The sequence below is a fragment of the Cervus elaphus genome, chromosome 5 (genome assembly GCF_910594005.1).
Source record: "Cervus elaphus chromosome 5, mCerEla1.1, whole genome shotgun sequence".
In the NCBI taxonomy this organism is placed as follows: domain Eukaryota; kingdom Metazoa; phylum Chordata; class Mammalia; order Artiodactyla; family Cervidae; genus Cervus; species Cervus elaphus.
The window spans coordinates 122851689-122866653 of record NC_057819.1 but is presented as its reverse complement, the minus strand read 5'-3'; the positions used below and the strand labels follow the sequence as shown (position 1 = coordinate 122866653).

The window sequence follows — 14965 nt, the reverse complement described above, 5'->3', positions numbered from 1 at the left end:
TTCATGGGGTCACAGAAGAGTTGGACACGATTTAGTGACTGAACAACAAAACCTTTTATTTGACCCAATTTGTCGGGAAGAGGATTCCTTCAACATGTACCAGCACACACGATTCATGACACTTTATGTTCTATTTTTATACTAAGCTTTCAAAATCCAGTGTCTTCTTGACTGGATGGCACCCCACTCCATGCTGGGTGGCTCAAGCTTGGAGCTTCTTAAGAAGAACTGCATGGGAACTTAAGAGTCCTCTGGTGTCTGGAAATGTCCTTATTCTGCCCTCGCAACCTGTGGCATAACTTGGAAGATGGTGGCCCTGGTAAGAGGATATAAGGTGAGAAATCCTGTCACTGGGAACGTGGCTCCCTCAACTGCCGGCAACAGGTCTGATGCCATGCTGAACAGTGCCCATCTCCAGGAGACCTCTGTTCACACTCTAGAAACTTTCCATATCTTCTCTTTATTCTGATGAGTTTGAAATTTCATGAGGATGCAACATGGTTGAATTTTTTAATCCATTAGCTGGTTTGCTGTTTTTATTGTGCCGGGTACTTGGCAGACTTTCCCACTAGGGAAGTTCTAGGAAGAACTTTGTATTACTTTTCACAATGGTCTTCCTCCTCCGCTGGTCTTTGGAAACTCTGTCCCTCTGACCTCCCATATGGATCCTCCACCATCCCTTAGTTTCTGTCTCTCTGATTTTTGTTCTTTCTTCTGTGAGATTTCAACTCCTTCTTTCAATCCTTCTACCAAATTTTTAAGTTTTCAGATATTATTTTGTACCTTACAAGGACTCTTTTTTGTTTTCCTCCTGTTTTCTGAAGTGCCCTCTCCTAGTCGCATGGGTGCTTTGTCTTTCCCTATCTGAGGAAGATCGTCTGAAGTTTTCTTCTGGTCCCTGCATTAGCTCTTGTTTCCTCCAGTGTCCTCTCTTCTGTTGGTTCTCGGTCTCTCAAGCACATCTGAGGATGCAGTTTGGGGCTCATTCCCTGGGGTGGGATGGGGCATACCTGAAACAGCTTTGGACTGTTCCCTTTTTTGATTCCTATATCCTGTGAATGGTTGAGTAAAGTCTGACAGACCGACACAATGGAATACTAAGTGCCCATGTACCATGGTGTTGAGAGGACTTCTTATGAAGATGGGGAAATGCTTGTGTTACCAACTGTGCTGGAATACCTAGACATAAAACTATCAAAAGCAATGTATTAAGGCACAGTAAAGAGATCTGAAAGGAACCACCCTGTGACGTTAACAGCTGTCTCTCTGGGGGCACCATCTCTTTTCCCTCTGCCCAATTTTCTGCAGCTCCCAAATCCAGGGTCCCTCTGCCCTGGGTTTCTACCGAGAACCACCCAGTCTGACCACGAACCACCCTGTCTGGCCACGAACCACCCCATTTGGCCACGAACCACCGCATCTGGCCACAAACCACCTTGTAAGGCCACCTCTTTCTTGGCCACTTATCATCATCTTCCCCCCAGAACTTGAGGCTGGGGTGTCAGATTCTCCCTGCCAGCTTTGTCGGCAGTACCAGCTCATACCACTCAGCCAAATGCCTAAACTGAGCTCTACTGATGTGCCCTCCAGAGCCCACAGCACAGGCAGACGGAACAGCACTTCTGAGGCTGCAGAGGGCAGCCCCCAGCCCCCCGCCTGCCCTGGCACATGGGAACCAGCACATCTCCAAGGCGCCAACAGGACCCTCAGGGACTCAGTGGTAGACAGGCCCCTTCCTCAGTCTCCAGACCTCCAACACTCCGTGGGAAGGCCCAGCCCCCTTCGTTCCCAGTTTCTGGTCTATTTATGTCTTATGAATTCAGTTATGTAAATAAAGGTGGCCCAGCCCGGGGTGGGGGCCCTCACCCCCATCTGTTCCCTCTCCCTCTGCCTTCTGCTCCCCATTGTGTCCACACATTTCAGGTATGCCCCCACCCCCATATCATACACTCTACATTTATTCTTTCTCATCTCTTTCTGCTAGAACCCAACTGGGGCCAACCAGAACCTACCCCCAGACTGCCAGGTCTCCACCCAACCGAAACATCTTCAGGAAAACAAGGTCCAGAGGGCCTCTCTGAAGATCACACAGCAGGGATGACCTTCCCAGTTCCTCAGGTTAATCCCACCTCTAGGAAGAACCTCTAGTTTCTGCCCTGAGCCTCACAGACACCCAGAGTGGTGCCAGTTACCCAGCTCACGGTGAGGCAGGAGCCCACCAAGGTCACAAGCAAGATTCCACCTACTCAGATCAGTGTGGTCTGTATGGGTGCCCCACTGCCAGAGAGGTGGGAGGAGAGCTGGAAGAGAGGCGCCAGGGGAGGGGAGAAGAGCATGGAGGATGGCGGTCTTTGGGGACCCATCTCAGAAAGCTCCCCTCCCCCAGCACCTGAACCCAGCACTCGCAGTCAGCCCTATACAAGCAGAGCTAGACTTTGCCAATGACCTTTGCCTTCTGGCCACTGCCTGAACCAAAACAGGCTGCTCTAAGGGCAGGCTTCCAGGTGGGCTGGTAAGAATGGGGGTCTGGAGGGCACCCTCAGTAATACTCCCCCATCCCGAGCCTTCAGACAGTGGCAGGGCAGGTGTGTAGAGGTCAGGTTACCAAGCACCTGTGTGCATGTCACGGGGTGCTGGGACCAGCTGCAGCTCTGCTCTGGGGGCTGGAGGGTGGGGGAGCCATGGGTAGAGGAGAACCACGTGTTCCAAAGTCCTCCAGCCCCCAAACAGAAGTAGAATTTAGAGAAGGGCCCCAAAGATCTAAAAAAGAGCTGACCCAGTGGGTCAGGGAAGGCACCCAGGACAGTGGTTGACAGTGGATTCCAGGGAAACATGAGAGGGATAATTAGGATTTGGTGATGACTGGAAATCTCAGGATCCCTGCAGGGTGTCCAGCTGGTGGGTGGGCCGAGGAAGTGCATCCAGGAAATGGCAGCAGGCCAGTGGAAAGGGGTCCTGGTGTGGTCCTGAGCATCTAGCAGTGTGAACATCAGGAGACCCGGTGGTACATGGGGAACTGTCCAAGGGAAAGCGGAGGAGAGTGCAGAGAGGAGATGGGAATGCCAGCCTGGAAACCATAGCCATGGGAGAATGTTCCATAGGAGGGCATGACCATCAGGGTCCCCAGATCCTGAAATGCCAGGAAAGATGAGGCCCCAAAGTGTCCATGTGGTTTGGTGACCCTGAGGTCACTGGGGACTGACCACTGGGGTGTGTGTAGGGATGCAGGTGAGAAAGTGAAAGGGGTCCTAAAGCGGCAGTTGAGATGCTGGCTGGCTTTAGACCCGAGGGGGGGGGGGGGGCGGGGAGAAGAGGACATAGTCAGGAGGGTGAATCTGGGATCTGGCATTCGGAAGGAGGAGATGTGGGAAGGAGGAGGTGTGGGAAGGAGCATAGCGTTCTCCTCTCGAAGCAGGAGAAGCAGTGGCCAGGCACTCTGGGCAGCCGGCTTGGTGTAGAGGGTGGGGTGGGGGGCTGATGGATGAACGGCTCGGAGGGGGCTTAAGGGAGAAGACTTGGGACACCCGGGCTTAAAGAGGCATTCCAGGGGCCACCCTTCCCCGCCTGGCGTGGGTTCGGCCCGTGGAGGGCCTTGGCCCCCACTCCAATCAAGCTTGCTCTGGTCGCTGGAAAGGTCACCTAGGAGCCACGTTGCAGGGTAAGTGGAGCGTCAGTCCTTCCCGCAATCAGCACCCGGGAAAAAAGTGGCAAGGGCCCAAAACGCGGAGAAAGTGAGAGGAAAGGGCAGGGGGCCACAGCCCCCATCTCTGGTCGCGCGCCTACCACGCATCCCACCTGTCCGTCCACCGCTCCTTTCCCGGCTGGGAGCTGCAATCGGCCGGCCGGGGTTCCCCGGGCGGGGGTCTGCCCAGTGAGCTCTGAGTGAGAAGGTCTGCGGGGCGGCGTCCTCGGGGAGAGTTCTGCAGGACAGGAGTCCGCGAGGCAGGTGCCGGCACCGGCGCGCAGGGAGGGGTCTGTCGGGCAGGAGCTCCGGGGCGGCCGAGTCGCTCCCCGCGGCCGCTGCGGGAGGGCGGAGGCGCGGGCAGGGGCCCGGAGCGGCAGGCGGGGACCCTCGGCCGCCGCTCCACCTGCGAGCCGCTCCTGCCCCCGCCCCCTCCCTCCCCCTCCGCCGCCGCCCAGCGTCGCCGCCACCGCCGCCGGAAAGTTCGCGTGTGGCTGGCGCGGGGCGCGGGCGCGGGCGCGGGCGCGGAGCCGGCGCCGACCCTGATCAGGCAGCCCTGCGGGGGCGAGCGGTGCGGGCCCCCGACCCGAGCGCGCGGAGGACGGCGGAGAGCAGGGAGAGACCGGAGAGGCGCGTGGTGAGCACCTGGTACCTGCCCGAGGGCACGTTCCCGGCCAGGGGCCGAAGGCTGGTGCGCGGGACTGGCTGGCGCGCACCCCTCTCGTAGGTGGGCGGTCTCGGCCCTGGGTATCGCCCTCCTCATCCGTCGGACACCCCCTTCCCAACCCCAGGATGCGCCCTTCCAGCTCGGAAGGGTCAACCTGGTTCCGAACTAGCCGGAGGGCAGTTCGGCGTGTCTCGGCGCTTCCTCGCTTCCTCCGTCCTCTCCTCCTGGGGGAGCGCGTCCCAGGGGGAAAAAAGTGGGGTGTCTGTGGCCGCCGGGCGCTCTGTCCTGCCGCCCCCTCCACTCCCGATTCCTCCCTCCATCACCCCCTCTTCTCCCCTCCCCGCGCATACACAGAACCGCGGAGACACCCCCAGAAGCGTGGGGACCGGCGCTGGGCAGCCCTGCTTTACTCCAGCCGGGGCTGCCCCACAAAGCTGCCCAGCAGTGTCTTGGTTACCCGGGTTTCCCCGGAGGGGCCGAGGGGCGATAGCACCCAGCCTGATACGTTCATCCGGGGAGCCTACATTTGTCACTCTGATCCTCAGAGAGGGCAGGGCATTGTCCAGTCTGCTCTTTCCTCACCGGGCAGCCCCCACTCACAGGTAGGGGCCGCAGGGTTTCTGCCCCTACCAGGAACCTACTGACTCCTGATGTCTGGGCACCTGCATTCTCCGAGGACCCCTCGGGATGTTGTCCACCCTTCTGTGCTGGGGGATGAGGGTTGGTGGGGCAATAGCACCCTGGCCCTCTTCCAGGCCCGCCCTGCCCCCACCGAGTGGGAGAGGAGGCAGGAATCAGGCTTTGTCAACAACCTGTGGCCGGTGATCTGATCTCGCCCTGGGGCCATGACCTTCTGCCACTCGCTCTGGTTTCACAAACACCCACCAAGCCCATTCTCATCAGAAGCTGGCAGGCCCCATTCAGAAGCTGGGGTGACCAGCACCCACCTCATGGAGATCCATCCATCCTGGGGGGGTCTTTTCCCCAGTTCCCGGTCTGGGAGTCTGGGACATCCCCAAGAGAAACTGGGAAAATGGCTGAGCTTTGAGCCCCTAGGAGTGGTGCGTTCTGCCAGGCAGGGGACAGAACACATGCCCCCCGGCCCCTGCCCGTGGAGTGGAGGAGGCTGGAAAACAGAGGAGGGGGTGAGCTGGGGCTGGGAGAAAGTTGGGCCTCCGTCCCACCCCATCAGTGTCTAATCCTGAGCTACCTGTGCTGGGCGGGTGCAGTCTAGGGCCAGAGAGGGAGCCCAGCCTCCAGGTCGGTGAACGGAGAAGGCTTGGTCCCTTGCTGTTAGTCCCCCATCCCCCACCAGCTCCCGGGCCGTTCCAGGAGAGTAATAAGGTGGAAAACAGCAGCCCTGCCTGATGCCACAGCCAATGGGAGGCGTGGAGGGGCACCTCCGCATCCAGGTCTCAGTCCTCATTCATTCAACAAATATTTATCCCTGGGGCTGGCAGGCTGCCTCTGGGGTTGCAGTGTCCCCCACGGTAGGGAGGGGGCCTGGACGTGATACTCTGTTCTCCTCTTTAAGTGGCAAAGCTCATTTACTCTTTGGTGATGAGGAGCCAATGATTTTGCAAGTAGGAAACCGAGGCTCTGAGAAGTTAAATTATTAATATTTGTCCTTGGTCCTAGGACCAGAACTGGGACCCGCAATGTCCCCCTCTCCTGTGGGGTCAGCCTCACACCTGAGTGCTCAGGGCAGGGACCGCAGGACCTCCGCCTTGCACACAGCTGGAAGTCATCCCGTACTCAGCCCTCATGCAGAGAGGTGTCTAGAAATCTTGCCCGTACTCCCCTGAAAGGCATGGGGGGCCTCATCCATTTCTGCCGCTTCTTGTGTTTCTATCAGAGTCTTAGTGAGAGCAGTCATCCTCCTCTTAAATTGGTGGCGGGGTGCTGCTGCTCTGATCCCTAGGGCCCTGGGGCCCTGGGTGCCTTGAACCGGTTACCCAGCCTGGGATCTGTAGGTACTGAACTGTATGGCGTGAATCTTCAAGGATTCCCAGCCCCATGTGCCAGACGAGAGTAAAGGGTATGGAGGATCGCCCCCCTCCCCTGCCCTTACTGGGGCCCCAGGGCAGCCCATCCTTCCTCCCCCTCTACCCTGGGGCTCTGCTTCTCTCTGCGGTTCCCAGACTGACTGACTCCTACCTGGAAGGCAGACTGGCCCAGCTGTTGCCCTGCCCACCCTGAGTTCTCCTAACAGCCCTAGGAAGTCAGCAAGGTGAACTTCCACTTTTCAGGTGGGAAGGTCAAGGCACTGCTGGGGCACGCCCTCCCCCACCCCCAGCTGGGCTCTGAGGGGGCCGACATTTTGCTTTGGAGCTCCTCACTGGAGGACCCCCCCCACTTCGCCCTCCCCTCACCACCGGCTGCAGGGCCTTTGGGCGGGGACAGCTTATCGGGCAGTATCTTTTCTCCCCAGGTCCCCTGATTGCTGTGCACCATCCACTCAGCCCCAGCCATCCTTTGTCACTCTGCCTCCCGCGTCCCTCCAGCCTCTAGTTATCCAGACTGCCTCTGCCTCCCTGAGCCGGCCCACCCGTCTCCCCTTCTCCAGCAGCAGGGCACGGTGCTCCTCACACAGCAGGCTCTGTGGCCTGGGCAAGGGCAGGGCAGCAGGCTGTTTGATAACAATCAAGAGATAAGGCCCCTTGGGCTAGGGACACCTGAACCGCCCCTCGTCCTCCACCCGCCTGGGGGGCTACTCCCTCGGAGAGCCCTCCGGTCCAGCTCCTCCAGAGCAGCCCTAAACCTTGGCTCCTCACCTAGACCAGGGCCCGCAGACCAGTGACTCCTGGGCCCTGCCTCACCAGGCCTGACCCACACCCTGGCCCAAGGGCCAGGGTGAGGAGCCCCACTGCAGGCCATGTAGACTCACCCCATGGCGTCCCATGAAGGGTGAGGAGTGAATCATAGGAGAGTCCACGTGAGCTGGCCCCCTGAGGGCCCATCTGGACTCCGATGGGAGGAGACTGAGATCCAGGGTTGTCCGGGAACCCTCCACCTTCAGTCATAGGCTGCGCCCCTCCTCCCCACCTCCTCCCTGGCTTCTCCCAGGCACTGCCTTCCAGCCAGCCAGTTTTGTCCATCTGTCCATCCATCAGTCCACCACGTGCTCACTCTGTGGCAGGGTACCTGGTGGGAGGGGCCCATCCACAGCCCTAGAGGTGCTCATGTGAGGCAGCTCCTCCCTGTGCCCTCGTGGAATTCAGTAGAGCAGAAGATGGACTCTGGAAGCAGTGACACGATGCCTGATGGGGCTGCTGGTGCCTGAAGCACGGCTCTGGCCAGGACCAGGCAACTCGGGCCCCCCCACTGCAGGAACCATGAGGGCAGCGGTCCTGCTTCTGAGCCCCTGGCGGCCCGGCAGTGCTCGTCTCAAAGGAACACACTGCAGCTGCCTGCATGCTATGGCCCAGGGAACCCAGGAAGCCCAGCTTGAGTCTTAGGTGGGGCCCAAGGAAGCCCCTAGACACCCCAGTCCTGGGCGTGGGAGCATGCCTGTGCCAGGGACCACCTTAAGTATATGCCTGGCACTCCTGGCTCCTGGCAAGGCTGGAAGCTGGCCCAGGGCCACCTCAATAACCGCATCCCTGGGGACTAAGTGATGATGGATGGTCCCAGCACCCTATCCCGGCCTGCCAAGCTGACTTTCCCAGGGGCTAAGAATAGTGGGAAGGATAGTGAGGGCCGAAGGAGGAGGTGGGCAGTTAGGGAGGCTGCTTCCCCCACTGACATCTTTGGTACCAGGCAGGACAGCGATCACTTAGCTAGCATGGAGGGGAGGGGCTCTGGGGCTGGCCCAGCCTCCAGACAGACAGCCACGGGCCGTGAGAAAGCAGCTCCCCTTGGATGATGGCGCCAAACCCCCAGGCACGGGGCCAGACCCCAACCCCCAAGTGGCAGAGTGACCACTTCTTGCATAACTTCCCTCCCAGCTCCCACTCCATCAGTAGGATTCGGAGACTCCGAGGGAGGGGTGGTTTTAGGGGAGCAGGACACCCTGCTGATCGTGAAAGAAACCAGCTGCGCCTCTTCACACCAGAGCCTGCCCCCCACCGCACAGACCCTGCTGCTCTGATACTCGAAACCCCAGAGGAGCGTGCACCCACGAGGACCTCTTTGCCCCAGCTGTGCAACCCCAGCCAGATGTGGGGGGCAGCTTCCCAGAGGCATGCCCCCCATCCAGCCATGCTACCCCCACCTCTTCCTGCTGCTGCTGCTGGCCTGCCAGGTGAGTGCTGCCAGCCCCCCACCCAGCCCCTGACTCCCACCAGGCTGCCTGCTCCTCGTGCTGATGCCTCTGTCCCCTCTGTCTATCCGTCTGTTCCCTCACTAGCCACAGACCCCCTCTGCTCAGGTGATGGATTTCCTGTTTGAGAAGTGGAAGCTCTATGGTGACCAGTGTCTCCACAACCTGAGCCTGCTGCCCCCTCCGACTGGTGAGACCCACCTTTGGCCCGAGTCCAGTGCTCCCATCATGGGAAAGCCCTGTGCCCCCAACCCCCACCCACCCATTTACAAGTGAGGAAACTGAGCCACAGAGGAGCTAGTGACTAGCCCAGGGCTGCAGATCAGGGTGTCTAAGAAATGGTAGAACTGCCCCAGAACTGGGGTGCTTTACCACCTTCCTCTGCTGCCAGGCACCAGCCCTCCACACCTGAGGCCTGGACACAGTCTTCGCTCCCATGGAGCTCAAGGCCCAGCAGGCAATGTGTGGGGGAAGTGAACCGGGAGGGGCAAGCAGAGGGCATTGGGCCTGGTGACGGGCAGGGAGATGGGCCATTATTTGGAGTGCTCAGGCAGACTGGGCCCCAGTGTTCTGAACAAGTTCTGAAGATCACTCAGGTGCAGAGAGAGAGAGAGAGACTAGGGCAGGAGGAGCTGCCTGGGAAGCCATTGTCTGCGCAAGGAAGGGGGCTGGTGTTGGGACCAGAAGGATGGCAACAGAATTGGGGTTCAGCCTCCAGGGACAGAAGTGATGCCAGAGGGGCACTAGGAAGAGGGGAGACCCCCGGGGTGAGAGGTGGGGTATCCGAGGGGAGGTGGCCAGGCAGAGCTGGAGCTCAGGACCGGGCTGGACAGAGGCGTCCGGGGCAGGCAGGATGGTCAGCATGCACTGCAGGGAGCAGAGAGCGTGCAGCAGGGGTCGTGGGGGCCGGACCCTGCTGAGGAGCAACCCTGGCCCCGCCTCTGCAGAGCTGGTCTGTAACAGAACCTTCGACAAATATTCCTGCTGGCCGGACACCCCTCCCAACACCACGGCCAACATCTCCTGCCCCTGGTACCTGCCCTGGTACCACAAAGGTAACCGCAGGAGGGATGTGGGGGGTTGGCCAAGGGGGTCGAGCGTGGGGGCGGGGCGCTGACCAGAGCCTGCCCCTCCCAGTGCAGCACCGCCTCGTCTTCAAGAGGTGTGGGCCCGATGGGCAGTGGGTGCGTGGGCCTCGGGGGCAGCCGTGGCGAAACGCCTCCCAGTGCCAGATGGACAACGAGGAGCTTGAAGTGCAGGTCAGCCCGCGGTGGGTGCTACAGGGTGGGGTTGGGGTTAGGGTGGGGTCGGGCAAGGCGGCCCCCTCCAGCCCCGACTGGCCACTGCCGTTTGCAGAAGGAGGTGGCCAAGATGTACAGCAGCTTCCAGGTGATGTACACGGTGGGCTACTCCCTGTCCCTTGGGGCCCTGCTCCTGGCCCTCGCCACCCTGTTGGGCCTCAGGTACACCCACTGACCTGCACGGGGGTGGGGGTGGTGGGGCCACAGTGGGCAGGGGGGCAGGGACTAACTCGCCGTGCCCACAGTAAGCTGCACTGCACCCGCAACTACATCCACATGAACCTGTTCGTGTCCTTCATGCTCAAGGCCAGCTCCGTGCTGGTCATCGACACGCTGCTCAAGACGCGCTACAGCCAGAGGATCGGGGACGACATCAGCGTGAGCGTCTGGCTGAGTGATGGGGTGAGTGCCCGGACCCGGTTTCTTGGCCTCCGGGCCCCGGGGTGGCAGGCGGCTGGGAGACCTGTGCTCACGCTGCCCCCGTGGCCAGGCAGTGGCTGGCTGCCGGGTGGCCGCAGTGTTCATGCAGTACGGCATCGTGGCCAACTACTGCTGGCTGCTGGTGGAGGGCGTGTACCTGCACAGCCTGCTGAGCCTCGCCGCTGTCCCCGAGAGGAGCTGCTTCCCCCTCTACCTGGGCATCGGCTGGGGTGAGTGGACTGGTGTGCGGGGGTCAGGGGTGAGGGCAGGCAGTCCAGGGCCCTGGGACCAGAGCTGTTTTCTCCCCTCCACAGGTGCCCCCATGCTGTTCGTCATCCCCTGGGCCGTGGTCAAGTGTCTGTTTGAGAACATCCAGTGAGTATTGGCTGACTGGAGGGCGGGCTGGAGAGGGGCTCACCTCTCCTGGCTGGGAGGTGAGCCCAGCCCCTTGCGGAATGGCCATGTGGCTTCAGAATGTGAAAGTGGCTCGGGGTCTCTGGCCAGCATCAGTGGGGGGTGGTAAGCAAACCTGGTGCCCCAGGGTGGAGGTCATTGGTAATTATCTCCCTTCTTTTCCTGAGGCACTAATTAGATCCCATAGAATCTACGGGGTGGCGGGTGGTGGTGCGGGGCGGGGCAATGCTGGGAGGCTGCCAGGACACAAGCAGTCCCTGTCCTGTAGGTGCTGGACTAGCAATGACAACATGGCCTTCTGGTGGATTCTGCGCTTCCCTGTCTTCCTGGCCATCCTGGTGAGGAAACAGGGCACCTGCTGGCACCACAGGGAGGGCTGAGAGGCTGCTGGAGTTGCCCCCCGCCCTTCCCTTCCTTCATTGGCCTGCAGCAGCCCAAGGAGACAGACAGCATCCTGCCTGGGTGGACAGGGAGGGAGGCCTGGCACTCTGCCAGGACACTGGCCAGTGCCCTGCCTCAGGCCAGGCTTCTCATCCTTGAGTGGGTGCCCACAGCCCTAGGGCCCCGGAAGCCAGGGCCTGGCTGGCTGCCCGGCCCACCTCCAGGAGGGATGGGGGGGGGGAGGCCAAGGGCTGCCCTGAGCTGTGTCCTCCACATACACAGATCAACTTCTTCATCTTCATCCGTATCCTTCACCTCCTGGTGGCCAAGCTGCGAGCCCACCAGATGCGTTATACTGACTACAAATTCCGGTGGGTGTGGGGTTGTGGGGGGGTAGGAGGCTTACAGACCCGGACACCCCCGGGGGCCAGAGCGGGTATAGGTGGGTGTGGGGCACCAGAGCCTTGGTGAGGGCCTGGGCCAGGTGGCTCAGGCTCTGCCCCCGCAGGCTGGCCAAGTCCACACTGACCCTCATCCCCCTGCTGGGAGTCCACGAGGTGGTATTCGCCTTTGTGACAGATGAGCACGCCCAGGGCACCCTGCGCTCCGCCAAGCTCTTCTTCGACCTCTTCCTCAGCTCCTTCCAGGTGCCTTCCCACCCCATAACTGCCCAAAACCCAGGCCCTGAGCAGCCCTGACCACCCCCCCCACTCTCTCCAGGGTCTGCTGGTGGCTGTTCTCTACTGTTTCCTCAACAAGGAGGTAGGTGATGGGGTGTGTGTCAGGGGGAGTGTAGACACCCTCAGACCCTACCCCTCAGGGGTGCAAGCCCCTTGTGTCCACCTGCACTTACTGGGCTCACTTGCCGTATGCTGGGTGTCAGGCCTGCCAAGTTGGGTCAGCCTCAGCCCTGCACCTAGAGAGTGAGGGCTTCCCAGATGTCCCCAGCTTTCTGTGGTGACAGAGCCTGCCTGGCTCCATACCCAGGGCACCACACTGCCCTTCAAAGCTGGCAGCTTGGGGATCCTGGGAGGGTGGCAGGGGCTAGGCCCTGGGTATGGCCCGACCCACCTGCCCACCCCAGGTGCAGTCAGAGCTGCTGCGGCGCTGGCATCGCTGGCGTGAGGGCAAAGCACTGCAGGAGGAGCGCCACGCCGGCAGCCACATGACCAGGCCCCTCAGGGGCCCCCCCAGTGAGAAGCTGCTGCTTTCAAGGGGCAGTGGCAGCAATGGGACCAGCCAGGACCCCTCTGCTGAGACCCGCTTGGCTGGTGGCCTTCCTGGATCGGCCGAAAACCCCCAGTGAAGCCCCCAGAATTCCAGAGGCCCAGAGAGGCCATCACCAGAAATCTGGAACTGATGTCCAACAAAGGCTAGAGTGTGGAAGCAAGACAGCACCCCACTGTCCACACATTCCCCAGTGTGGTGGTCTGAGGGCACCTGCTCTGTGCCCAGGGGTGGGGGACGGACTGTGGTGGGAAAGCTGTTCTGTGAACGTGTGCCCCTTTGTCATCCTGGGTCAGTGTGTCCCCTTTCAAGGAAACATGTCCTCCAACAATAAAGAGCTCTGTGTACACCCTAGATGGAGAGCTGGGCTGGAGGAGAAGGGCCGGCTGAGCCCAGGGCTTTCCCATGAGAAGGGAGTGGCCATGGACAGCCCGTGTGGGCTCACACCCTCCAGATTTCTCCTTGCTACCCTGTCATACCAGTGAATTGGAGCTGGAACCCTTGAGGATGAGTGAGTGGTGGCTGGCAGTGCCCCACCAGTGTGTGCTGCCCCCAGCCCAGTTTAGGTGGGCTTACCCCCACCCCCAGCCAGAGTGGACAGTGCCCATTCAGTCTTGGCCCCCCACCCCTGGAGGGTCACCATTCGCCTGCAGAGGGAAATGAAGGGCATTGATGGCCTAGGGGGGAGCCACTGACATCACAGTCCTACCAACCCCACATGAATCCATCTGGTTCCCTGCTGGAGCCGCAGCCATGACTGGACTCAGGCCCAGTGAGGGCATCACTGGACAGGCCAGAACTGGATGTCCTCTGCTGGTCTCTGCCTCCACCCCAGCATCACAGTCCACCTTGCCAACTGAAGTGGGGAGAGATGAATGCCCCAAATCGAGACCACCCAAGTGCAGGCACAGCAGAGTTTTCCTAAGACCGTGGCACAACCCAACAGAGTTCACAGTAAGTCCCTGCAGTCCTTGCTACTCCAGCACGACAGCTGTGCACGAGGGTGTTGTCCGTTGTGTGGTGGGTGAGCACCCTGCTTGGTAGTCAGTGAGGGCTGATGTTCATGCAGAGTCAAGCGGGCACGCCGAGTCCAAGCTGTGGACCCCTGGGGCACAGCGCATCTGATGGAGAGGGTAGAGGCAAGTGTAGGAGCATCAGGACTATGGTCATGCCTCACGAGCAGCCCCTGTGGCTGGTGCCATGATGCCTGGTGCAGGGAGGTGTGAAGGGAGGAGCAGGGGTGCTGTCAAAAGCGAAAGAGGCAGCGGGAGCCAAGAGCAGAAGCCAAATGGGCCAGTCAGGTGGCCCTGCTTCTAGGAGCTGGTGGGAAGTGACTGCTGGAACCTGGGGGAGGGGGTGTTCACAGTCCCCGCCCAGCCACGTGGGCTGGAGCTGCTCAGGCAAAGCTGGGTTAATTGGGGCAAATGAAAGGACAGGAGGCCTCTCAGGAAAGGTAAATAGAATTACTCACCTCCCAGGCACTGGGGCCCTCCTGAGGGGGACCCTGACCTCGTGCCACCGGATATTGCAGGGAGGGAAGGGCAGAAAGTGAGTTGCAGTAGACTGGGCTCTCCTGTGGCTCAGGTGGGATGAGATGTTACTGTGATTGGTGGGGGCTGCAGGGTAGCAAGGCAGCGTGGCCGACTGCACCTCTGAGGACCCGAGACCCCTGACCTTGAGGCTTCAACCACTTCTTGTCCCAGGCTCCCCAGGCCCGAGCACGCCTCTGAGCCCCTGTCCACAGGGGCACCCCTTCCCGTCCTCCGTGCCCAGAAGCCTTGTGGGCACACAAGCTAGCACAGGGAGGGCACAAGTTCTCCTTCACGCCAGCTGAGCTCAGGGTTGGTGACTGCCCTCACCCAGGGGCCTCCTGACAGCCCTCCCCATCCTGACTCCCTCTGCCCTTGTCCTCCTCCACCTTGTCCCTGTCCCCAAGGGAACTGGAACAGGCTGGTGAAGTCAAGGGTGGAGGTGGAGGCCGGGCAGGGGCTGGACTCATCCAGCCAATAAACATAGACTCTGACCAGTCTGTCCTGCAGGTGGGGTGGAGGGGCTACAGGTGGGGGAACCCACGTTCCAAAGCAGGGCCCAGCACCCACACAGCATCACCCTGCATTCAGGAAGATGAACGTTCCAGGCTCTCTGCCCCTTCGCCATCTCTGCTTCCCTTCCCACCTCCACCCCAGCCCTTCATCTCATGCCCTTCCCCCACAAGCATGAGAACTACCCAGAGTGTGTGTCTGTGTATGTGTGTTTGTGTGTGTGCAGCACTCAGAGGGACTATAATAAACAAGGATCACACCTAGGAGAGTGATGGGCATCCCCAGGATGGCACTAGTGTGCCAGGCAGAGTGGGTCACTGGGGGAGGCAGCCTTAAGCAGGGCAAGTTTACAGGAGAGACACCCTCAGGGGGATCAAAGTGACTGAACACACTGAGAAAAGATTTAGATAACCTGGTGGAGAGTTCAGGTCTTCAGTGTTAGAACATAGAAAACTAAGCAAATGAAAAAAGAAGACAATAATAACTTCAAGAACAGAAAGTTGAGCAGAAAAGAAAAAAAATTACAATTTACCACATGGCTCAGCTCTGCACACACAGACATCATAATTT

The 14965-nt window shown here is 60.2% G+C and overlaps 2 protein-coding genes across 5 annotated transcripts; one reads left to right on the top strand and one right to left on the bottom strand.

The window, feature by feature from the left end:
• Nucleotides 1-59: 59 nt before the first annotated feature.
• LOC122693258 (translation initiation factor IF-2) lies at nt 60-4445 on the bottom strand. Its single transcript, XM_043900801.1, has 2 exons — nt 3796-4445; nt 60-1191 (listed from the first exon to the last, which is right to left on the bottom strand). Exons 1-2 carry the CDS (start codon nt 4443-4445, stop codon nt 1134-1136), a joined length of 708 nt encoding a protein of 235 aa, XP_043756736.1. The 3' UTR covers nt 60-1133.
• Nucleotides 3372-12707, top strand: GCGR (glucagon receptor). Of its 4 annotated transcripts, XM_043905208.1 has the most exons (15): nt 4173-4319; nt 6491-6579; nt 8404-8592; nt 8698-8800; nt 9558-9665; nt 9748-9869; nt 9967-10073; nt 10157-10313; nt 10402-10561; nt 10646-10706; nt 11014-11083; nt 11409-11497; nt 11635-11773; nt 11847-11888; nt 12211-12707. In XM_043905208.1, the coding sequence occupies exons 3-15, from the start codon at nt 8533-8535 to the stop codon at nt 12430-12432; spliced, it is 1440 nt and encodes a 479-aa protein (XP_043761143.1). In that variant the 5' UTR covers nt 4173-4319; nt 6491-6579; nt 8404-8532; the 3' UTR covers nt 12433-12707. The 4 variants fall into 4 exon arrangements, with proteins under 4 accessions (XP_043761142.1, XP_043761141.1, XP_043761144.1 ...); XM_043905207.1 differs by lacking the exons at nt 4173-4319; nt 6491-6579 and adding an exon at nt 3372-3658; XM_043905206.1 differs by lacking the exon at nt 6491-6579 and having other exon boundaries at nt 4170-4319.
• The last annotated feature ends 2258 nt before the right edge of the window (nt 12708-14965 follow it).

What these genes read in the sequence shown, in the direction of transcription:
- LOC122693258 (XM_043900801.1), bottom strand. Translation starts at nt 4,445, where the DNA reads ATGAGGAGGGCGATACCCAGGGCCGAGACCGCCCACCTACGAGAGGGG. An exon ending in AAGGAGCGGTGGACGGACAG is followed by an intron (nt 1,192 to 3,795) that starts GTGGGATGCGTG and finishes TGCTTTTGATAG; the next exon opens with TTTTATGTCTAGGTATTCCA.
- GCGR (XM_043905207.1), top strand. Translation starts at nt 8,533, where the DNA reads ATGCCCCCCATCCAGCCATGCTACCCCCACCTCTTCCTGCTGCTGCTG. An exon ending in GCCACCCTGTTGGGCCTCAG is followed by an intron (nt 10,074 to 10,156) that starts GTACACCCACTG and finishes CCGTGCCCACAG; the next exon opens with TAAGCTGCACTGCACCCGCA. An exon ending in CTGTCTTCCTGGCCATCCTG is followed by an intron (nt 11,084 to 11,408) that starts GTGAGGAAACAG and finishes CCACATACACAG; the next exon opens with ATCAACTTCTTCATCTTCAT.